Raw genomic sequence first — 25,505 nt, forward strand, 5'->3', positions numbered from 1 at the left:
AATGACTTTTCCCTGTGTGTGTGTGTGTGTGTGTGTGTGTGTGTGTGTGTGTGTGTGAGAGACATGGTTCTCGCTCCAACACCAATATTTGACAAATGATCCGTTTGCCTGCTCATTAAGAGTCGACTCTCTTTTAATCATATGATCCGACTCACAGAAAAGATCCGGAATTCTCTATCATTCATCTGCATTGAAGGATATTTTTATTTTTGGAAACGCAACACAACTTTATCTGGAATTATGTGTTTGGAGGAGAGTTGGAAAGAAATGGGTTGTGATGTTGAAGGTGGTGCTGAAAGTCTCGCGATGTTTCAACGAGATCGTGACTGTACTGTATAAGACGCGACGGAAGCGACACCTAGTGGCGTGGACTGAAGTGTTCGTCGGGTCAGGGTGAAGAACTTGAAGCGGTCGTGGGGGATGCTCATCTTAAACCATCTTTCATCCTGACCGAGGAACTCAGCGCGCATCGGACTCTCACTGACATCAGATGTCTATTGCCAGACGAAGAGTTTACTGCGGCGCGCGCGCTTCCGGAAACTTATTTTTATAATTCAATTTTTTTCTTTTTTTTTTTTTTTTCATGTGCGCAATGCCTGCAGGCGCACTTCGGTTCTGCTTCTGACAGTTTTATTGTTGTACGATTATAGTAAAAGTATTTCAGGTTATAAGTGTGATGTAAAAAAAAAAAAAAAAGAAAGAAAAGAAAACGCTGCATTGTGGATGAAGATGAAGATGAGGATAAGAAATGAGGTTTTATCCGGAGCAGCTCAGACGCAGAGGCTTGTCCTAAATCAACTCCGGTTCCTGGCGGACGAATGAAGCGGATCTGCGCATCTTCCAGAAAAGCAAGGTGCGGTTCTGAAGTGGGGAGAGAGATAGACAGAGAGATAGACAGACAGAGAAAGAGAGAGACAGACAGAGAGAGAGAGAGAGAGAGAGAGAGAACGCATGCATTCATACACAATTCATTCCACATCACAGCGAGTCATCATGTCGCATTCAATTAATCCAACATGATCATTTTTATCGCGCAGGATTTCAATGATGATGATGATGATGATGATGGTAATGATATCATTAAGTGATGAAGGTAATGGTGATGAGGATGTCGGATGAAGTCGCAGCGCTGTCGTGTTCGTGTTTTCTTCTTCAGCACTTCTCTTTCCTTTTCTTCCATCTTAACATTTAACAATCTGGCGATCAGAAAATATGAGTCTGAGGTGCTGAAGAAATCAAATCACATCAGATAAGATCGGATCGGATCGGATCGGATCATGTGTCAGGAGAAGACGCGGTTTTATTGGCTGCGGTCGGGATTTTTTTGGGGGAAAGGAAACTGCGCAGTTCGCGTGGAAGTGGAATTCATTGTGCGACTTAATTTATTTATTTATATAAATATTTTTTAACCTTCGTATCGGAAATTCTAAGAAATATTCAAAATTATATTTATTGCATGTAAAACACTTCCAGATGTGTTGTTCCAGATGTTAGACTGGGATAATAGCCGAACTATAATTAGATGTATTTTTTAGTGCGCGGTTCTCAGATTAGTACAATGACAACACGAATAAACAAATGTCTTCATTATAATAATAATAATAATAATAATTATTATTATTATTATTATTATTATTATTCCTTCTGTAGTGTGACATTCAGAGAGAGATGACATTTTTTGCTTTCGGATATAAACAGCTGTGTTTATTCTCTTAATAATCTTAAAAAACCTCTCGATTTGCACTGAGCAAGAATAAAAAGCCTTTTAATATTAAAAGCACAAACTTTTAAGAGTTCAGAGTAAGATTTGTAGGATGTGTGTTTCATGGGTTTTTAAACTAGAGTATAAACATATTGACTATTTGATAGTTCATACAGTAGTTACATTTATTGGATTTCAGCATGATGTCACATCCGGTTATTGCTTCGTCACCTGAAATACTTTGGGAGTAACCTAGAGCTCAAGTGAAGAGCTGAAATCCGCTTTTCTCTGAGGGTGAAGAGGATTTCTATTTATTATTATTTTTTATTTAACATATTTCGAACATCAGTGATCCTTAAATTGTTTTAAAGCTACTATATCATCTCATTAGCCAATAATGTCCCCAATCATTCACATAAACTTTGACTAGCACATGACCAATACATCATTTTGAATAGTACATGAATTTAGAGATTATATACTTTTCAGGTGGGAGTCTGGTTGGGAGGGGTTTATTTTGAAGTGGCAACCACCATGCCATTCACCTTGGATGCATCTTGTTTCATAATCTGCTGGGTTTATTTATTTATTTATTTATTTATTTGAATTCATTCATTAACCACTATGGTATGTTAAAGCAGGCAGCGGTGCTGTGGAATAGATGTGTTGTGTTGTACTGTGTAACCCAACCTTGATGTATTTATTGCGCTAATTAGGTTACTTTTTAAGTTATCTACTTGAAAAGTAAAACACTTTCCCTGAAATGTCTTTATGAGTGCTACATACCCTAATTTCTAAATCTAGTGCCTGGGATGAATTGTAATTACCCAATTTGGATGCCATTGCACTCTCCAGAACAAATCATGACTATTTTGCTTAAGCTGTAAATGGAGCATAACTAAAGATACTCGGCTGACATCATCGATTTGCTTTAAGGCGAATTCCACAAGAATTAGAAAGAAGGACAAAAACCCTGTCCACTATTCAGAAACTTTTCATTTGATCATATTTATTTAGTAATTTCTACATCATTGTATCAGTGGAAAAACAATGTCTTGGTTTCCAAACATCATTAATCTGTTGTAAGTCCCTTATTCTGGTAGTGATGGAGGTGGAGTCTTTCTTGGGAATGCTGTATGTGATGAAGAAATACGGCACTGACACTGGAGTCACAATTGCACCTACTGGGATGTTTTTATGGAAGATGGGAGGAAACTAGAGAATACAGAGAAACCCTGCACAGACACTTCAGACAGACAGAAGCCAGAGCTAAGGAATCGTGAGAGATGTGAATTTTCCATATTAGGTGAAATAAAGTGAGCTGTAATGTAACAAAGCAGAGTATTAGACTCAGAACAGACGCTTTTGTGGTTCTTCTGAAGAACCATGTGAGGAGCATGCAGCAGCAAACTTAAAGTTGATTTCTTTACAAAATTGTCAAACAGAAAACATTAGAAGCAACATCTCAGTTGTTCTTAAAATGGAAATTGTATATCTGCATCTTGGAGGCCTCCTGCTGTGGACATGAAATGTAATTTATTGCACTGTGAGAGAAAGGATGGAAAAGAACACGTGTATCACTGAGACTCTATGGCTGGGATTTGAGAGATGAAGCCATAACTACAGCCAGTTGAAGATAAAATGTGATGAGCGGTTTGGAAATATAGGATTACAATCTGCTCAGGATAATTCAGACATTCCCTGATCCTGATCTCATAACCACAACGCTAATGGATGTTAACTGAGGTGTGCTTCCTGGGGAGAACTCTCCTCTTGAGTTTCTATTAATGCGTCTCCTCTAGAGAGAACCGTGATCACTCGGGCTGCAGAGAACCAGGCCCCCAATTCACTTAGAGGAGGAGTCGAGAGAGAGAGAGAGAGAGAGAGAGAGAGAGAGAGAGAGAGAGAGACTGAGAAAGAGAAAGATTCCAAAAGCCAAGAGACTGAGAGAGAGATTTAGATAGAGGCACAGAGAGAGAGAGAGACAGAGAGACAGAGACTGATCAAGAAAAAGAGAAAGAGACTAGGAAACAGAAAAAGAGACAGATAGAATAAGAAAGAGAGACAGTAGGTGCAAAGTAATGAGAGAGGGAGAAACTCATAGCTGGGAGATAGAGAGAGAGAGCGAGAGAGAGAGAGAGAGAGAGAGAGAGAGAGAGAGAGAGAGAGAGAGAGAGAGAGAGAGAGAGAGAGAGAAAGACTAAGAGAGCTCTTTGGTTTTAAAAGCTAAATGTAAGTGCATGAAAAGCATTGTTGAATTGTCTCCCTGTCTGTCTCCCTGTCTGTCTCCCTGTCTGTTTTCCTGTCTATCTCCCTGTCTGTTTCCCTGTCTGTCTCCCTGTCTGTCTCTCTGTCTATCTCCCTGTCTGTTTCCCTGTCTGTTTCCCTGTCTGTCTCCCTGTCTGTCTCCCTGTCTGTTTTCCTGTCTATCTCCCTGTCTGTCTCCCTGTCTGTCTCCCTGTCTGTCTCCCTGTCTGTATTCCTGTCTATCTCCTTGTCTGTTTCCCTGTCTGGTTTCCTGTCTATCTTCCTGTCTGTTTCCCTGTCTATCTTCCTGTCTGTTTCCCTGTCTGTTTTCCTGTCTATCTCCCTGTCTGTTTCCCTGTCTGTCTCCCTGTCTGTCTCCCTGTCTGTCTTCCTGTCTATATCCCTGTCTATTTCCCTGCCTGTCTCCCTGTCTATCCCTCTGTCTGTTTTCCTGTCTATCTCCCTGTATGTCTCCCTGTCTATCTCCCTGTATGTCTCCCTGTCTGTCTCCCTGTCTGTCTGCCCAAAGCACAGTGAGCTTGATCGAGTGCCTGTGACAGCTAATTGTGTTTTTTAAAGTGGGTCTGCGAGTACACAACAGGGAATCGGCTGGTTGTAAGCTCCCCTGCGCTGCTCTGAGGATGAGAGATGTGTCAGATTTGTAGGTCAGGCTGCAGGGGTTGTTGTCAGGCAGACTCGCAACACTACACATGGCTTTCTACTGAAGCTTTCATACTAAGCTGATGTGTAAAAATTTATTTCAGCTTGTTTACTTCACACAGTCATGACCTAACATTGCTCCTTACAAGACCTCCTCTTACAGCATCTTGTCTTTTTTTATATCACCCTACCATCATCCTCCTTTTGCCTCTATCATCCTCTGTCACCCAACATAAGAATGCTATTCAGGGTTCATAAAGGGTAGTTAAAGGGTGTATTGCATTCCATCAGTCTTCATTATTCTCTTCAGCCCTCATTGACCACTATCACGCTCAGTCATCGTCCATCAACCTCTATCAGCTTCTGTCAGTCTACTCCAGCTTCCATCAGCCTCCATCCACCACCATTAAGCTCTACTATACTCCATCAGCATTCTCTATCAGCCTCCATTGTCTTCCACCAGCCTCCTTTAACCTCAAGATCTTCATTAGAAATTATTTGGCCTCTATTGTTCTTCTTTAGCCTCCATCAGCTTCAACATCCTCATCAGCATCATTCAGGATCCATTGTCCTTCACCAGCTCCATTATCGTCCATTATTCTCCACGATCATCCATCAGACTTCGTTGTCCTCCATCAGCCTCCATTGTCTTCCACTAGCCTCCATGAAACTCATCATCCTCATCAGCATCAATCAGCTTCAATTTTTCCTCTTCATCCTCCACCAGGCTCCGTCATTCACTATCAGCCTCCATCAACCTTTATTAGTCTCCACCAATCATCCATCATCAGTGTCTGTCATTCTCCTTTAGCCTCCATCATCCTATCCAAACTCAATAATCTTCATCATTGCTTTCTCGCACTAAAACTGAATCAAAATTAAATCATTAAGTTTTGCGCTTTCAAGAGCGATGCCTCGTGTCATGTGATCTTTTTGCCTTGTGAAAACTGGAGGTTAACCCTGATTCCCCTCATCTCATGGTCTGGAGGGACGTGTCCTTATCTTAGCCTCATCCAGGGATATTGTGGTGGAAGCTGGCAGGATTGGCTCACATAAACCACACACACACACACACACACACACACACACACACACACACACACACACACACAATGTACTGTCCTCTCATGTGCGCCATATGCGGCAGTAAATCGTTGTAGGTCACTCCACACGTCTCCTCTTTCCATTTTGGGAAAAGAGAGCTTCCGGGGAAATTTCGCCCTAGAAAAGAAATAATTATCAACTCTCTCCAATTCACATTTATTATTAACACACTCAGTTAAGAGGAGCATCGGAGAGAGATAAAGAGAGAGAGAGAGAGAGAGAGAGAGAGAGAGAGAGAGAGAGAAATGGAGGCAGAAAGAGATGAAAAGATAACTAGAAAGAGATGAAAGACAGACTATATATATATATATATATATATATATATATATATATATATATAGAGAGAGAGAGAGAGAGAGAGAGAGAGAGAGAGAAAGGCCATGTAGGCTACATTACTGGTAGAGCTGTCTTGCTGCACTCGGAACCTGAGCAAAACAGAAAGAGAGACACAGACAGTTATCCCTGAGAATTAAATTGTCTTGCGTCCTGTTTCAGGTACAACTGTCTCACTGCACCAGAGTTTTTGGGCGTGATCTTGTCACACTGGAGGCGTCTCACAGCACGCCGCAATCATGGAGAAGGTAAGACACTTCAGCGCTGGCGTCCATCCGAGGACGTTTTTGCATGTGTTTGTGTTTTTCAAAACAAAAAGCAAGGTGTGTTGTCATACTGTGTCGTTTCCTCAGATACACAAATGGACCTATTTATAACAATGTGCCTGGTTTTTATGAATTCTCTATAACAGAAGCTCTGAGAGTACTGCGGGTTTGAATTCATGCACTCGTTCTAATAAATGAGCGTTTCTATAGTAACATATTGTTCACAGAGACGTGTACAGCACACACTCATTTTATTATTACAGACGCTTGTGTAACTTTGATGGATGAGGCAGCGGTAAAGCTGTAACTTTTTTCTGACATCTTCAGGACAAAGGAGTTTACTTTTTTTTCAGGTAACCTGTGTAACAAGCTGAAGTTGGAGAGAGAATAAAGAGAGACTTGTGGGAGTGCTTATAGTTGCTATAACGTGTGACAACAGGAACTAACAGAAACTAACTTTTTAAAGAAAATGTAACTATAAAAGGATAAGCAAACAACGCAGTTGGGGAAGGATTTTGAGAAATTAGGATAATGAAAACTATGGAATGGAGACATTGACTCACATCACTGTGTTGTTGTAATACTTAAATCCATATGTAAAATATTAGCATGCATTAGTTTAACACATTATGTGCATGTAGTGTCAAAATGTAAAAAGAAAGTGAAACTTCCTCACACGCCCACTTTACATATTGGTCTCCGCCCACCTGAGCTCTTGTATTTGTCAAATTCAGAAAATAAAAACATCATACAGCGTTCATTTCAGCAGTGATTGAATCGCTCTGTAGTAGTGTAGTAAATATTACATTTCTGTTTATTAATATGATCCTGTAATGGATTTAAATTTGCCAGTAAAAACAGCTCTCTGTAAAAAAAAAAAGGCATCATCTCTCCTGAGATGCTGAATTTTTAAACTCTTGTTCCAGGAATAACTTCAATGTGTGCACTGTTCCACTTCTCGTCCTCTGTGTTTGTCCTTTCAGTGCTGTTCCGAATGTCCGGAGCCACGAGTGGCCCAGAGTTTATGCACCTTCTGCAACAAGTGGCTGTGTTTCCAATGTACAGATCTGCACCAGCACGAGAGAAATTTAGCAGCTCCACCACCTGAGTCGCGGCACCACCCGAGCTCCAGTAGTCCCACAGTGCCATCAGAATCAGGCACGTTTCTCTGTTCCTTTAGTTTGCTGTTATTGATATTTTCCTGTATCCGCTTCATCCGTGAAGCAAATATCATTCAGAGAATTACGTTCACATTTATATAAAGCTGCAATGATATGCACAATTAGATGTTTTGTACATACAGGAGAAACTCCTAGCCAAAGCTAGCATGATAAACTAAATATTTATTATAACTTATTAGCTTTCTATATGGCTTAAAGATTTAAGAATTATTGGGAATTGTAAACTGGAAAAATGAGCACAGTTGCAGATTCACTCAGATTCACACATTCAGAGATTGTTTAGAGGTTACAAAGATGTTGTTATCATGTGACTTGAATTAATATAAATTTATTTTGATGAAGATAAGATGATAACAGATGATCATTTTGATAATACAGTTATACTTTTATATACACTCCAATGTGTCAATTAGTGTTAGTAGCACCACCCTGTCATGTTTTTATCTTTTATATACAATTGAAAGATATGTATATGGCAATATATCATTATGGTTTTAAAGAATCTGTAAGATAAAAATCTTTCTTACTCTCCCATTTAAATTTTTTTGGCTTCACTATCTGAAGGGGTGAGATAAGTGGTAGCTTGGTGGTTTAGATGGTGGACTTCTGATAGGAAGGTCATGAGTTGAACTCCCAGCACAGCCAAGCTGCTACTGCTCAGGAGAAGCTTTTAACCCTCAACTGCTTAGTTGTATATAAATAATGGCCTTATCTTCTCTCCTCTGATGCATAGGAAAACATGGGTGTACAACTTTAGCCTAATATTAGATCTACTAAGTTTTAATGAATTTCCTGACAAGCTTCTTAAGGCACAAATAATGACTGCTTATGAAGTTAAAATATCAGCCTGTTCTAGCATTTCCTAAGGAAAAATGTCTAATTTACACTATATGGGCAAAAGTATTGGGACATCTGACTTTATCAGACATATGTGCTTTTTCCCCGAACTGTTACCAAAGCCTGAGGCCCACAATTGTATTGTCCTTGGATGTGGTAGCATTATCTTTTCTCTTCATGGTTTACATGGGTCCGAGTGGATGATCTTAAATGGCCTTTTATAGAGCACTGTCCTCAACCCTGTTGAACACCTTTGGAATGAATTGGTACATTGATTACACCGCAGGCCTCGTCATCTAACATCAGTCTCTGACTTTACTAACACCCTCATGGATGAATGAGCACAAGTCACTACAAGCATGGTTGACAAAATGGACTAAATTTGACATTTAAAAATGGTAAGTTGTTTTTAGCAGCACTCAAACACACAAAACGGTCATATCTGTTGAACGAATCCCATACTTTGCCAAGTTTGCAGGTGAGGTCAGATACAGCAAGGGAGCGATTCAGCTTTTAAAGCTCGGAAGATTTTGAGTTTTAAATCACACAAATCTTTTAAAACCTCAACACCTGCTTCAATAAATGTAATATTCTCCTCGATAAATTTAAGAGAGAATTCAAATACAATAAATGTAACGAAAAGGCCAAGGATAAAGGATCTGATGTAGCTAAAGAGACCAACAGCTCAGATGGTAGAAGATAGCAACAAGGCAACAAGGCTCAGGAAATCCCCTTTGGATTTGGATGGCTGTATTGTAGATTCTGCAAACATGCTTCAGAGATCTTGGGTCTTTGACAGAAACAAAACTTCAAATAAAAACAGTACGACTTTAACGCTCAAAGCTACATTTTGTAAACATCCCTACTGTAAAGCATGATATTGGGGACACTATGTTCAGCTTTCCCACTTGTCCTGCTGGTTGTGTCTGTGGTTAATACCTACAATCCTCTCTTACTGATGTTAAGTAGGCGCTCTCCTCGAGGCAGAGTTCTGTTTCTGATGTGTTCTTTACATTTTTAATGGTTTAATATCAAGTCTGTAGGAGGTTCTAAGTTATTTTTGGAACCCAATCCTGAATGTTTCTTCACTAAAGTTGGTCTTCATGATGCTCTGTGCTTAGGTATGTTCTCTAACTCTGACACAGTATTCATTTTGAGATTATGTGACACGTCCGTTACTTCATTCTCAACTCTGTTCCACTCATTATGAGCTTTTTTCTGATGAACGACTGCACCAAGTTCATTTAGGAGGGAGGAATACTTATACACAAACAACTTTTTTTGTTTTCTTGACACTGAATTGTGAAAACTATTTATTTACTTCTTTGTTACAAATCATTTTGTGCATATTTATCTGAATGAAAGCCATTTTTTATTTTAAACTGTAACACTACAAATGAGGAAAGAGTTCAAGGGGTGTGATTCTTATGCACATCAGTGTTGGATCAGCATGCGATGACCAGGGCTTTATGATTTTATTCCTGTTCTTTTTTAAATCGCTTCTTCCTCCTCTCAGTGCAGAGCTGAACACCATGTACCCAATGTTCCGTTTATCTTTAAAACCTGTGATTAATGATCTGCAGTTATGTGACATGTTTTAGGCACATGGTGGTGTTTTTTCCCCCCTTTTTTGTATTTTTATCTGACCCACTTTCAGAAACAGGTTCTGTTTCAGCAAAAAAGGCAGGAAGTTGGACTGATCCGATGTCCTGAGTGTCCGATCTCCATCTTTATTTATAGCGATCGAAAATCCGCAGTGGAGAGGAGTTTGTGTTGTGTTTGGCCTGGTGTGTTCAGGTGCTGAGAGAAGAAAAGAAGAAGAAAAGGGTGTGCACGTTGTGTGTGTGTGGATGTGTGTGTGCTTGTGTGTGAAAATGAGAGAGAGAGAGAGAGAGAGAGAGAATAGCAGCAGCTGAAGGTGAGAAAGTGCAGCTCTGATATACAGGATGTGGTCAGTAGCAAAGCTCTGAGGCTGATGTTTCTTGTCGCTGATGAAGTGTTTGGTCTCTCTCTCTCTCTCTCTCTCTCTCTCTCTCTCTCTCTCTCTCTCTTTCTCTCTAACCCTAACCCTCTCTCTCTGTTTCAGTCTCTTTCTGTGTGTGTGAACATGCATCTCTCCACTCCATACTGAGAGGTTCATTAATGTTAGCCTGCTAGCCACCAATGAAAGGTGGCAGCTTTTGTAACCGAACTGTCACGTTGTGTGTGTGTGTGTGTGTGTGTGTGTGTATATATATATATATATATATATATATATATATATATATATATATATATATATATATATATGTGTGTGTGTGTGTGTGTGTGTGTGTGTGTGTGTGTGTGTGTGTGTGTGTGTGTGTGTGTGTGTGTGTGTGTGTGTGCATGTGTGTGCGTGTGTGAGGTTCTTGTTGTATCTCAAGTCAATTCCGGTCAAGAGAGAATCGTTCAGCATCGCACCCATGTTTATTCGACTCTTGATCCTAGATGGCACATGCCTGCAACTTATTTTCTTATTCAAATATTGTGCTGACGCTCTCTCCCTCTTGCTGTCTTTCTCTCCTTCATTCTTTTTTCCTCTCACTACATCCCTCTGTCTTCTTTTTAACTCTCTTTGCTTCTCTTTAGTCTTGCATTCACTAAAAAAAAATACATGACTATGATTCTGTTTCCCAGAATTTCTCTGGATTTGTGCTTTGCTATCTATAGTACACATTTATTTGAATTTCAGCTGTATTTATTGATGTCTGAATCACAGTCTTTAGGTGGTTCCTGGTTTGTTGTTGTGTTGACAAACTGCAGACATATTTACAGGCCTCCAATGATGCTGTATTTCCCTTCAATTTCCCTTTTTGCTGCTGAGTATGGTTTCACATAAATAGTCTAATGATTCATGAGGTAACTGTTGAAGGTTAAACTCACAAACTGTGACTTTAAATTATATAAACAGTCTGCTACAATGGCTTAGGCCTGCAATTGTCACGAATAGTTTTGCATCCAAGCATCCATCAGTGAACATTTGATAAACTTAACAATGATTCAGTGTCACCGGGTTAATGCTGAGTTCCCTACTGAGTCTGGTTCCTCTCAAGCTTTCTTCCTAATATTATCTCATGGAGTTTTTGCTTGCCATTGTCATAACTGGCTCACCCATTAGGTAAAAACTTATTGGGATTCATTTATAAATGTAAAATCTATATTTGTAATTTATTTATTTGTGCAAATCTGATTTGGGACAATGTCCGTTGTTAGAAGCACTATACAAATTAAATTAAATTGAGCTGCAATTTTTTATGAAAGAAAATAAATAAATCTAAGTTCAGATCTCACTGAACGTCTGGTGAACATTATTATATCTAACATCAGATCCATTAGTAATATCAACAAGTTGTTTAGTGATTATACTTCATAAATGTCCTTGTTGCTATGGAAATGTTTCTGTTTTTTTTATACAGCTTGGTTTAATGTTACTCATCCAATATCTAGCTCTAGTCCTTTCAGTCTTTCTGTGAAGCTGTACATGTGACAGGATCTATGGCTCAGTGTGAACGCATAACTCTAGAATTATTGGCACCCCCACATAAAGTTATTAGATATGGTTATGGTTAAAGATAAACACCACTTGCATTACAGCATTTGAGGTCTTTTATCTGAATGTGTTACTTCCTAAGTGGTGCAAAACTGATTTCAAAACATTTGCAGCACCCCTCCAGATAATGTTGATTATTTAGCCTACCACAAAAGAGTCACTTCCCGTGATGTTTTAGAAGATTAGAGATGCAGGTAGCAGATCTCAGACCTTCCTCCATACACAACCGTTTATTCTCTTTGATATTTTCATCTCTGTGTCACACCACAGGATGTTTGAATCCAGAGCCTGAGATAGTCCCAGTATAGTATTTTATATTAATAAGTGCAAACATACAATCAATCTTTTGATTTGATGTCCCAAAGCTATTTCTTTCTGTCGATCTGAATGAAAATTAATGATTAAAATCTCAATAGATCATTCATTTATAACAAAGGCTTAACCTCCTGGCAGAAGTTATTTGGATTTGGAGTTTTGCAGAATTTATGCTGATCTTTGCAAGAGCTGCAAAACTCCTCCAAAGCTTTTTTTTTACACTAGAAAATATTTAGATTTTTTTTAATTCATTTATTATTTTGCACCAAACATGTTGATGGTTTTGATGGGCAAACAAATTAGATTTCTGTTTTGTTTGACCTAAATAAAGATGCTTGTTTCTACAGTGAGGCTTAGTAAAGTTTTGTTTTGTGTATTTTCTATTCATACCTGACTTATCCATGTTGAATATGTGATGTGAATATTTTGTGTTTTGTGAATTTTAGACTAGGCTGTATGTGACTATGTAAGTGTCACTGGCTTTAATAAGCCTCCTCACACATTCTGACACAGTTGGAGCATTTCGAAGAGCATGTCATCTCATTATCCCGTCTCCTGTTGCCTTGTGTGTCCTAGGTTTGGCTTGTTGTGGCCACGCAGTTGTCATGTGTCCACTCCATAAACAGGAGCTTCTGGAGCTCTTCTGTGAGACGTGTGACCTTCTGGCCTGTAGCATCTGCCACCTGTCTTCACACAAGGACCATCGGTGAGCTCGGAGGACACAAACACTTTTACACAAAGTCAGAAAATGACACAAATGTCTGTGAAACAAAACACAATCTAAACACACACACACGCACACACACACACACACACACACACACACACACACACACACACACACACAATAATGTTAAAGTTTGTATTGTAGAGGTTTTCATCATCCAGGTCATCTTAAAATATCTTGGAAGACATTTTTAAGGATGGTGCTTTATTTGTGAAGTAACTCTGGAATGTCTGTGGTCTAAAATCCTCTAACATCATGTGTAACATGTGCAGTTAAATTTACTGCATAATCAATTCAACTGAACAGGATGACTGAACATCTGCACAGCTTTACTGACCAAAAAATGAACTAACCAGAACCAGACTAGAATTCCTTCAAGACATTTTGTAATAAAAGTTTAAATGATGTTTTCTTGTTTTTCTTAATCTTCAGCCTGGTCCACGTGGGCAAGGCTTTACAGGATCAGCGGTGGCTCCTGGAGAACCTGATGGCTCGAGTGGAGGAGAAACGATCGGCTGTGGAGAACACCGCCAAGCAGATACAGGGCAGGTGAGAATCAGGATGGTGTCTGAGTTTTAGAACACCAGCAGAGATGAGCATAATCTCAATACTTTTAGACAAAGTGACTGATGTCTGGGTTTGTTATGGGCAAGTGAGATGTTTTTTCTATTTTTGAGACTCAGTTCGTAGGTGCACTAAACATCCATTGAGTAGAGTGGAGTTGAGTAAGACACAGGTTGCGTTGAGTGAAGAAAAATAGAATGGAGTGAAGTGGAGTAAAATGGAGTTGAGTTGTGTTGAGTGAAGTAGAATGAAGTAGGGTGGAGTAGAATGCAGTTAAGTTGAGTAAAGTAGAATAGAGTGGAGTGGAGTAGAATAGAGTTGAGTTGTCTTGAGTGTAAATTAGTAAAGTGGAGTAGAATGGAGTTGAGTGAAGTAGAATGCAGTTGGGTGGAGTAGAATGGAGTGGAGTGGAGTAGAGTGGAGTGGAGTTGTGTTGAGTGGAATAGAATGAGTGAAGGGAGTAGAATGGAGTTGAGTTGTGTTGAGTGGAGTAGAATAGATTGGAGTGGAGTAGAATAGAGTTGACTTGTGGTGAGTAAAGTGGAGTGGAGTTGAGTGAAGTAGAATGAAGTTGATCTGCATTGAGTTGAGTGGAGTGGAATTGAATGGAGTTGAGCTGTATTAAGTGGAGTGGAGTGGAGTGAAGTGGTTGTAAAATGGAGTTGAGCTGTATCGAGTGGAGTAGAATGGAGTTGTGTTGAGTGGAGTAGAAAGGAGTTGAGTTGAGTGAAGTTGTGTTAAGTGATGTGAAGAGGAGTTTAATTGAGTTAGTCGAGTTATTGTAAATTTGTTTTGTTTAGTGCAGTGGAGTTGGTTACATTGAGTTGGTTGAGTTAAATTGGGGGAGTTGGGTGGAGTTGAGTTGAGTTGAGTGGAGTGGAGTGGAGTTGAGTGGAGTGGAGTGGAGTGGAGTGAAGTGTACACTTCTAAATAGTGGGACTGTACATAATAAATATTAAGCCTGTTTAAGGTTTAAGATGTGTGATGAGCATTTTTGGTCATGTGTGTAGTATCGTCGTCAGAAGGAAAGTCATACATGAAAAAGTGGCAGTGCAAGTGTACGTATGTGCAGTGATATAAAATGCAAACTCAGTAGACTTGTACAGTAAGTTGTTAACTCCTTATAAAGTCAGAGAGCAATTAACAGCAGTGGGATTAAGCTGGAAATCTTCTTCTTGGCAGTGATTCACACTCTAATCAACACTAAATAAAGTCTCCAATTTCTCCTGGAATTGAAACTGTCTCTGTACTCTGTGCTTTGGATGATAATAATAACACCACCAACACATTTAACTAACATCTCTCCTTCCTCCGCTGGATCTGTAAATTTTTCTCCTGTGTTTTATTTCACAGACTTCACAGTGTAAAGATCACACAGAGGAAGGCAGAGAACCAGATTAAAATGGCTAAGATGATCATGATGAACGAGCTGAACAAACGGGCCAACCTATTAATAGAGCAACTGGAGGTAATTACTTTCTCCTCCTTTTTCTTCTCCTTTGTCTTCTTTGTCCTTACCAAACACTGCCACTGCCCGAGTATGTAACTGAAGCGTGCAGAACATCATGGCACTGCTGTTTAATGTTGCATGAAAGCAGATGTGTGTTCAGAGACTATTTTGGACTTCGACTACATGTATTTACTGCTTATGCAGAGTATCTCCAGCGGTTTCAAGCAGCATCTGGAGGACCAGCTACAGGGGGCGATAGAGCTGTGTAGTCAGCTGGAGCATGTGCAGAACTTCATCACCTGGGCGGTGGCGCATCACCGGAGGAACCCGCTACTGTTCAGCAAAGAACTGGTATGCTTGCAGAATATGGGGAATATTGGGAATATGGGGATACCCGTGTAACATGAGGACAAAATGAGGACGATTTCCGACACCCAAAATTAAAACCACTCTAAATCTTTCATATTGTCTTTTTGCCTTTAAATAGTTACAAATTGTCAGAGGTGAATATTGTCCTAAATGAATACAAAATCACACAGCTGCATTGCATTTCATTGTGCTGATTTTATTTCTATTTACTGGAAATTCATTTTGTTTAGTAACACACACTAAATGTTCCACACTAAAAAGCGAAATCTTTATTCCATTGCTTGGTTTCTTCAGTGACATTTTTTTTTTACTTTAAGATTTGTTGAAAAATAAAATAAAATAATAACGGTTTCCTTGTTGCTTTGCGATTCACTTTCACCGTGTTGCACTCATGTTACACTGAAATTCCATCATTACATTCCTATACTACATTTAAAGAGTGTGGTTATTGTGTCCCTTTATACTTTGTCATTCATTTTTGTGCCATTACATTCTTAATTTATGAGACATTTTCATATTTATTAATAAAAAAAACCAAAATCAATTAAATAAAGGAATGATATTTTTTCCAATAGGGAGTAGTATACCCACAATATTTATTCTAGCTAAGCAATATAAGAGCGATGTGGTGAAGGCTTTGCTTTTTCAATGTGAGGTGTTGTTCTCTTGTCACCTATGATCCACTGTACCGCTTTGTACATCCAACCCTGACGCCCCCAAGGTGTGATTTCTTCCCTGTCTGACATGAGCATGAAATCTACTTCATAAAAGGGAGGATTAAGAATTTGTGTATTAAGCAGATGAATTGATAATTTGTCAGATTGTAAATTCTCAATATTTCTTAAAAATGTTTAATTTGATGCTGCTTTGTTCCACATGTTAATTCTGCTTTTCTTTTTTACATAACTGTGAAGTTTGATCCGCGAATTGTGATTTGTCTTCAGATTGCTCTTCAGATGCAGCAGCTCCTAGAGCCGCTGATTCATTCCGAAACATGGGCACCTCTGAAAATAAAGTTCAACTGGGATGCCAGCTTCTGGACCAAACAGATCTCCACTCTGGGTGAGCAAACGGTCATGAATTATTACACCATATAGACAGAATTGTTGGGACACCTGACTTTTTCAGCCATATGTCGTTCTTCCCCAATCTGTTACCACAAAGTTAGAGGCAGACAATTGTATATGATGTCTCTGGATGTGGTAGAAATAGGTTTTTTTATTACATTTTCCGTTCAATTGAACAAGGAGACACAAACCTCCATGAGCTCCATGAAGAAATGTTTTGCAAGGATTGGAGTGGAATATTTGAGTGATCTGCTATAGAGCTCTGACCTCAACCTTATTGAACACCTTTGAGATGAATTGGATGCTTCACCCCAGGCATCCTCACTCTACCTTATTTCCTGAATTTACTAATGCTCTTGCATCTGAATGAGCACAAATCTCTGCAATCCCACTTCAGAATCTTGGGAAACATCTTTCACAGGAGAGTGGAGGTTATCATAACAGCAAATGGAGACTACATGTCGAATGGGATGTTCAATGTGCACAGGTGTCCACAAACTTTTGTTCATATAGTGTATTTATAGTCCATAGTTGTGAAGTGGTAGCTTGGAGGTTAAGATGTTTGACCTCTGATCAAAAGGCCGTGATCTGCGACTGCTGGTTTCATGAGCAAAGCCCTCAACTCTCACCTGCACACCTGCACCCACACAAAATGTGGGTTGAGCGGGATAAGGGTGCAATGTAATTCTGATTAATTGCATTAAATGTGAATAAGCATTCCCTGAAAGCATCACAGACATTTAGACTTTTCTTTATGATTACATCTCTAATATGTTTTGTTTTTGTGCTTTAACGTGTAGGTCAGCTCAGTGTTGAGGGAGGAAGTCGCTCGTACACGGAGGCCATGGCCCGGCCCAGTATCCTGAGACCTCAGCCTGTTCCGTGTGTGTCCGTCCCGTCTCTGTGTTATCCACTTCAAGAGACAGACTGCAGCTATCAGTCCTTCTGTCAGCACCAGCTTTGCTGCCTACACTGCAGACTGTCTCCCTCTGTTCCGCTAGAGAAGTACGTACTTCCACTGGACAAATATTCGGTACCGCACACTCAGGAACCCAGCTGCAGTTCTCCTCTGAACCTGCAGAGGCGCTGGAACTCTCACACTACAACCCAAGTGCACCTGTCCCAGAATTCCACGCTTCCTGAGTCAGTGCTTTCGGATCCAGACTTGGTGAAGCATTCCACTGCGAGCAGTTGTCAGACCCAGAGCAGCCAAGAACGTCCTGCAGATCAGATGTTTCCAGAAAAACAGCTTGAAAATCTTGCGGACGTGGAGAGCAGCGAGGAGCGTCTCTCAGCGCACACAGATGAAGACGTGGTAAGTAGTTTGACTGGTCAGAGATGTGCATGCGTGCATTGAGCCCTGCAACGCCTCCACCACTAACCGCAGCCTCCATCCACCCCCGGGTTTGTCTTTTTTCTTTTTTCTGCAAAGCTCACACCTAAACCACACGGCTGAACATCTTCATGCCACAGACTCACAGCAGCTTCGTTCACACTCTCATACCAGTTGATGGTTGAGAGACTCTCTCTCTCTCTCTCTCTCTCTCTCTCTCTCTCTCTCTCTCTCTCTATTATTCACCTATAACACAAAGTTTTAGAGTGACAGGATGAGTGGACAGCAGCAATCATGTACCATATTAGGAGAATGAAAGAGGGTAAGAGAGTGAGTGGGAAACTAACACACACAGAGACATTTAGAGAGTAAGAAAGAGAGCAAGAGAGAGAGAAAGAGAGAGGGGGGATATAGAGGGGGGGTAGAGAGAGAGAGAAAGAGGGATAGAGAGGGGGGGTAGAGAGAGAGAGAAGGAGGGATGCGGGGACTGAATGAATGTTTACGATGCATGTTTATTTGATAAATTTGCATTGTGACAGAACCACTGCTAACAAATGTCAACTCGCTGTCTTTATATCAAACAAACACACACACACACACACACACACACACACACACACACACACACACACACGCACACACAAATGTGTGAACATAAACTAACATCTCCGTACCTGCAACCTCTAAAAAAAGCTACATAAAGACAGATATGTCAGTCAAAGTAACTGTCAAAGTAATTGTGCAGCTTAGTAAAAACATACCACTTATAATTCTGAAGAGGATTTACTGTACATGTGACCTTTTTAAAATAACATGCAGTTTGTTTATTTATTGGTTTGGTTGTTTGTTTATTATCGCTGCAGATTTCAAGAAATTAGAGCTTGGACTCGTTTATATTTATTTATTTTTTTTCGTTCAGCTCAGCAGCGTTTTGTGACCTCCTACCTACTCTTCTCACACACACACACACACACACACACACACACACACACACGCGCACACACACGCACACAAATATACATGCATTCACACGCGCCCGCACTCTACATGGTCTGATTTGTTCCATCGTCTCATACAAAGAATTTTAATCTGCAGTAATTATCCAGGGGAGAGACCTAAAGAAAGATTTTAATAAATAAAGAGAACGAAGGAAAGCGGAAAAAAAGAGGAGGAGGAGTTCTGTCGAGAACACAACCTAAACTCTGACATTTAATCAGTGGCAGAGAAACATGTGGTTGCTGGAGTATTTCTGGAAACATCTTTCATGAGTGAAGAGATTAATACAGAACAGCAGAGTCTGTAAATAATCCCCTCGTCAGCGGGACACGTCTTCTTCACGTCTTTCGTACATGTGAGATGTTTGCCTTCGTCGCTGCTCGTCTGCTTCTTCACATATTGCTGTTGCTATGACTCTTGCTGTGATGTTTAGCTGTGATCGTACATCAGCTTAGCACTGCTGACGAGTGTGACTTTTCTTTACAGAGAAACTTCGACCCATCCGACATGCTGGTGCAGGACGGAGGATGTGGAATGAATGCAGAGAGCCCAGAGAGCAGAACCGGTGTGTGCACCATCTCAGCAGAACCGGGATCATCAGGCAGTGCTGCATACCAACCACCTTCTCCTGGGGCTAATCAGAGTGGAGAAACATCGGCCGAGGAGCAGGAACACACGGCACAGCGGGTAAAGACCAACCGGGATTTACAGCATTACAACAACACACTTTACTGGTGTAGTGGAAAGGTTTGGATATATTAATAACAATAATGATAATAATAATGCCATTATGCAATATATAAAAAAAATTCTTATTATTTGTAGCATTTATAAAAAAAATTAGAATGGTGTCATATTTACACACACAACAGAAATAGAAAATAGAAATGAGAAAATACACGTAATAAGTGGAGTTAATACAGCTGTACATTTCCATTTATAATCTTAGTATTCATTAACTTATTTTTTAATTTGCTGTTTGATTAGTGTTCATTATTTACCATTAATGTAAACAATTCTATCGTTAATGAGTTTTTTGTTACATATTTTTAGATCAATAGTTTATATTGATATGAAGTTTATATTTTCTAATTATTTCAAATTTAAAATATTTGGTCATAGAATCATGCTAGCCCATCATCCTCCTGAACTTATTTTATAAAATAATATTTTATGCTTAAATACTATATTACATCAAACATATTGTAAATATTTTTGAAATAATGTCTTTTTTATACAAATATGAGTCATATATTTGAGCATTTATACATTTTTTCATTATAATTATTATTATTATCATTGTTATAAAATGTTGTGTTGAGGGATTTCTCTACATTTCAGTCTCAGCTTTATTTTTGCCATATACAGTTTCCTTATCATCATCTGCTTTGTGTTTATTTGAAATAAATATTCTCAATTCTTGCACTTTCCTAATACAGAGTTTTAAACACATATACGTTTTTGCTTTTGTGAGAGTGAATCATTGTCCGATTTGAACTTTAAAACGTTTTTTCATGGCCTCTGTGTTTGTCTAGCTGTTGATTCAAACTGAAACTTCCTGATTTGTGGTCTTCGTGCTTGTAGCCTCTGCAGCATGGTGACAGAAGGGTTTGTTCTTTGCATGTTAGTCAAATATTCTTGTTTTTTGTGCCAAAGCTGAAATGCACAAGTCCTACTGAAAGAATTCTACAAAATGTAACTATTCGGATTCATCCAGACAGCCGTGATGGTTCTTCTCAGACGGTCTACAAGACAGAACCAGGTATGGAACGATAAATTTTTCCTACATTATCTTTTAGTGCATTTAGATCAAGAAAAATGTTCAAAAGTATCAGTTATGATCTGCATTAGATCTGACCGAGATTCAGTATTGAAGTGGAATTCTTTTTCAGATAACATCTATGCATATTCCTATGAAAATACCAGCTGTACATTACCGACTAAACACAGCATGTCAAGAAAAGTTAAGGACACCAGGTAAAACTTTGTATAACTTTCTAGGATGATTCTACTTCCTTCCATAAGCAGCTCTAACTGTTTGTTACGGTTTTTCTATAACAGCAAAAAAACTCCTGAAGCTTCCAAGGTTCCAGTTGTGTGTCTGGAACGTCTGAAGATCCTGGTGTCAAGACGTCCACCACAGGGACACCACAGCACGGCTCCTGCCGCTGACTCCAGACTAAAGTGTGAAGGGATCGTGACCCACGAGCAGGACAGGGAACTAAGTGCTGAGGTAAGATCCACTACAAGCACCAGACGTAGTGCAAAAGTTATTTCAGTTCCAAAATTCAACCTCGATGTTGATTTCTGTGCTTTTATTAAAGGAGGAAGTCTGTGAAAATCCAGAACAGAGTCTAGAGGTGGATCAGATACCAAGTGAGCCACCAGAGCTGATAGAACATCTATCATGCAGCACGTCAACAGTGGATTCAGAGTCATCATTAAAGGAGCTCTGGAACCAAAGCAAGGCACTTTTATCCCCCAGTATTGCACCAATTCAATCCAGCATTTTGGAACACTCCTTAGAACCAGAACCTGAACATGCTTTAGGACCCAATACATCTAAACCCAGATCAATGCCAGTATCCGAGCCGCAGCCTGAATCCAGATCGGAAGCTGAAATCGGATCAGATGCAGAACTGGAATCAGAAATTCATGCTGAATCAAATCCAAGTACTACACCTGAACCAAACATTGGATCGGAATCAGAATTAGATCTGGAATCTGAGCAGGTTCAGGAACACTCTGGAGAGTCTGAGCAGGAGCTGGAATCAGATCCGGACTCCACTGCTGAAGTAACTCTAAACCTGGAACGGGAGTGTGAATGGCAGGCAGAGCATATCAGTGCAGACACAAATGGGCAGGAGGAGGTGGGCGTGGTCCAGCAGGAGTGTGTGGAGGTGGAGAGTGAGGACTTCTGTGCCGTTTGCTCCATCGGAGGTGAGCTGCTGTGCTGCGACCGCTGCCCCAAGGTCTTCCACCTGACCTGCCATGTACCCTCTCTCCTCAGTTTTCCCACGTAAGAGCATTTCCAGCCTCACCTCTCTGAACCTTTCAACGGCTTGCATAAAGCTGAGCACATGTTTTCTCCTCTCGTTCCTGCAGGGGTGACTGGGTGTGCACTCTGTGCAGAGACGTGCAGCGGCCTGAGGTCGAGTACGACTGTGAGGAATCTCGGATGCCCCCCCACACTCGGCCATCTGCACTGTCACCATGTGACCTCAGGGTAAGAGGGCAGATGCTAAACGACATCTGCCCTGAATATTATGTATTTTTGAAGTAAAAATGAGGAAGAAGGGTTATAAGCTATAATTGTAACTTGTTATTATTTTAAAAGCATAATATTTCAAATCATACTTTAAACTTTTATAGCTACATTTAATGTTTTTAAAACAAGTTTCTAAACTCACTTACTTTATGACGGCTATAACACTCGTTTTCTCACCACCGTCTCTTTGTTCTCTCTGTACAAGTTAGACAAAAAAACACTACATATGCAGTTTTTTATAGTATAGAAACTACAGTATATTAACTGACAGTCAGTAATTTGATAACTTCATACTCCGTTGCTATAGAAACTATAATGAGCACATCAACATATGCCACTACTATCAGAGCTACTAAACGATCACAATCCAGCACTCAGCAGTTTAGTGGTGTAATGTAATACAGGCATCGTAATGAGTTAATAATATGTGTGTTTACAGAAATGTGAAAAGCTCACGCTGTTAATCTACAGCAACATCCTGAGCGCTCCGTTCCACGAACCCGTCAGCCCTCTGGTAGGTTTAAAAGCTTTCTTTTTTTTTTGTTCTTTCTTTTTTTTTGTTGTTCTTTTATTCTAGAAGAATAAAGCATAAACAGTTCTCATTTCTCATTGTATATTTCTATCCAAGGCTCGTCATTATTATCAAATCATCAAGAGGCCTATGGACTTGTCTGTTATCCGGAGCAGACTGAACAGAAGTAGCTCGGCTCACTACAGCTCCGTTGCGGAGTTTGTGTCTGACGTTTTGCTGATGTTTAAAAACTGCGCCAAGTTTAACTACGTGAGTAAATCACACATTAAATCAAAGTCAAATTGTATTTGTCAGGTACTCGACAGCGCATAACACGACACTCTAAAAAACATAAAACAGAACGGATACGAACTAAAGTGTTAAATGGAATAGACAACTTACCATTGAATCAAATAGAATTGCAATCGAAATTCAATTGAATTTGCAGAACTGATCTGTGGGAGCACCTTTTACATTCAGGAGGATAGAAACAGTCTGACTTTATTGCACATAGGAAATGAGAGTGTTGCTGTAGTAGCTTGTTGCAGTAATTGTGAAAAAGAAAAGAGATGAAAATGCAGAAAAGAAATACAATAATAATGTGTGTTAGGAGCAGTTGAGATGGCAACCCCACCTCCCTGGTGACATCTTGGATCATTGTATTGCTATTTTATTTATTCAGTCCTCATGCTTTTGTGTAAGAAAGGTGTTTGCATTCTGGTTCTGCTGCTCTTTCATTTCCTGTGTGACAATAACACACTAAAAATAAACCACTGCTTGTCCTCACTTCACTGTGTAGAGTTCTTAACTCATCTTTGCTTCATCTGTGTCTCACTGCACCTTTACTGCAATGCAATATAATAATAATTATAAAGCTAAAGTACTTTGAGATAGATAGATAGATAGATAGATAGATAGATAGATAGATAGATAGATAGATAGATAGATAGATAGATAGATAGATAGATAGATAGATAGACAGATGGATGATGGATGAGTGGATGGATGGATTGATTGATAGATTGATAGTAAAAATAATTTCTGATTGAAACCTTATTAGCTCTTTTTTTTGTGTTTTGAAGTCATTCTGGAGCAAAAGAACCGATGTAATTGATAATGTTTTATTTTTTAAAAGTGAAGCTCGTTGTAAACACAAAAAAGCTTCATACAGTATGTTGATGACTTCCAAAATCAATCATATTTCCTGTCATAATAAAAAAGCTCTCACAGGTGTTTTAGGGACTTTATTATGAGGAACAATAAAGAAAGGAGATGCATTTGAATTTGGGCCAAAATAGCTGACTGCATCTGAGCATTATGAGTATTCTCCCCATTTCAGATGAATTCACTCTCTCTCTGTCGATCTATTGGTCTCTCTGTCTCTCTCTTTGTCTCTCTGACTGACCTGTCTGCTTCTTCTCTCCCTCTTCAGCCGGATTCAGAAGTGGCTCAGGCCGGCCGCAGTCTTCAGACCTTCTTCTTCTCGAAGCTCAGCGAGGTTTTTCCCGAGCTTAGCTGTCCTGCTCCTGATGACGACTCGGAGAGCGATGATTATGAAGAGCCCGAGTGTGCGATGGCCATGCCGTTCTCCTGGCCTGAAAGGAGAGAGCAGAGCCACAGGAAGAGAAAGAGGAGGCGCTCATTTAGCTGGAAGAGACCTCACTATTAACCTCCAGTTCTGTGATGGACTTCTACACCATGCCACATAACTATTTTTTTCCTTCTTCTGTAATTTTTTGTAATCCTGTGTATCATGGTGTTCTATATGTACACAGCTGGAGATTTTTGAAACTGATGGTTTATGCTGCGATGTTCTTCACTGGGACGGACTGTATGTCATAACTTCTCTTTGGAAGGGTTTTGATATCTTACAGGTTGCTGGCGACTGCTGTTTAGCGGATGTAGACGAGCAATGATACCGTAATATACAGTATATTTATTATAGAGAATGTGATATTGTACGGTTTTCTATGCTTTATACGGCCCAATATAACAAGCGTGTAGTTTTTTCTACTGTAGTGACCTATTAGACCTGTAGAGGGAGCGGTTTATATAGCCTTAAGCCCAACAGCCGTTCACATTGGACAGATCCGTGTTGAATTAATTTTCCTCTGGCGTTTTTTCAATCAAAATATTCCTCCTATTCTGGAGAGGAATGAATTCTGATTGGACGTTGCTAGGTAACTCGTTTTAAATATGTATCGCTTAAATGTTCACTTAGTAATGATTCTGAAATATTTAAGTAATGGATTATTTCTCAGGTAGAAGCGAAGGAGGAGTGTGAATATAATACTCATGTACAGGGTAGATCAGAAATAAAAATCTTCATTAAAATAATAATAATAATAATAATGATAATAATAGTGTAGAATTAGTTTGTTTCCTTTATTCTTTTAATCTAATGTAATTCATTAGAATTAGCTTATTATTTTGAATTCTTGATGTAAAATCATTTAAAACTTTATATAAAACTGACAACATAAGTGTCCACATTTATTTTGCAGTACTTTAAAAAAATACTATTATTATTCTCTTTTTTTATTTGCTTTTAATCTGTACAGATTGTATAAATAGTTCATGGTGAATCGGCGACTGCCAAATTATTTTCAGATGACACGTTTTTGGCTCAATTTCCAACCTAAGTGGGAATAATCACACGCTCACAATTGATATAAATCAGATCACTCTGGTAGCCTTGACCACTTTGTCATTTTGTCATTGTGCCCTAAACACTATCCATAAGCACTGAAGATTTTGTTTAATCACATAAACTGCATGTTCACACAGTGATGAGATCACGATCCAGTTCCTGCTTTTTTTTTATTTTTTATGATAAGTATAGAATCTAATGAGCAGCTGCACTGACTTTCCTATTAAATGTTATGAAACTTGCTTTAACTCTGAACTCTTACCTTGTTTTTCCACTTGAATAGTTCTAGTTGTTTTGTACACATCAAACAATCTGAAATTATGATTTTCTTGCAAGGAAGCGATCATGTAAGTT

The 25,505-nt window shown here is 39.4% G+C and overlaps 1 protein-coding gene across 1 annotated transcript; it reads left to right on the plus strand.

Annotated features, from left to right (window-relative positions):
- The first annotated feature begins 377 nt into the window (after positions 1 to 377).
- Positions 378 to 25,406, plus strand: trim66 (tripartite motif containing 66). The gene is made up of 18 exons (XM_046857735.1): positions 378 to 853; positions 6,209 to 6,294; positions 7,296 to 7,470; positions 12,793 to 12,922; positions 13,376 to 13,492; positions 14,861 to 14,975; positions 15,162 to 15,308; positions 16,271 to 16,388; positions 17,194 to 17,708; positions 19,209 to 19,409; positions 20,379 to 20,484; positions 20,615 to 20,699; positions 20,784 to 20,955; positions 21,047 to 21,741; positions 21,828 to 21,948; positions 22,430 to 22,504; positions 22,619 to 22,771; positions 23,934 to 25,406. The coding sequence occupies exons 2-18, from the start codon at positions 6,286 to 6,288 to the stop codon at positions 24,168 to 24,170; spliced, it is 3,171 nt and encodes a 1,056-aa protein (XP_046713691.1). The 5' UTR covers positions 378 to 853; positions 6,209 to 6,285; the 3' UTR covers positions 24,171 to 25,406.
- The last annotated feature ends 99 nt before the right edge of the window (positions 25,407 to 25,505 follow it).

The sequence above is a fragment of the Silurus meridionalis genome, chromosome 9, assembly GCF_014805685.1.
Source record: "Silurus meridionalis isolate SWU-2019-XX chromosome 9, ASM1480568v1, whole genome shotgun sequence".
NCBI lineage: Eukaryota > Metazoa > Chordata > Actinopteri > Siluriformes > Siluridae > Silurus > Silurus meridionalis.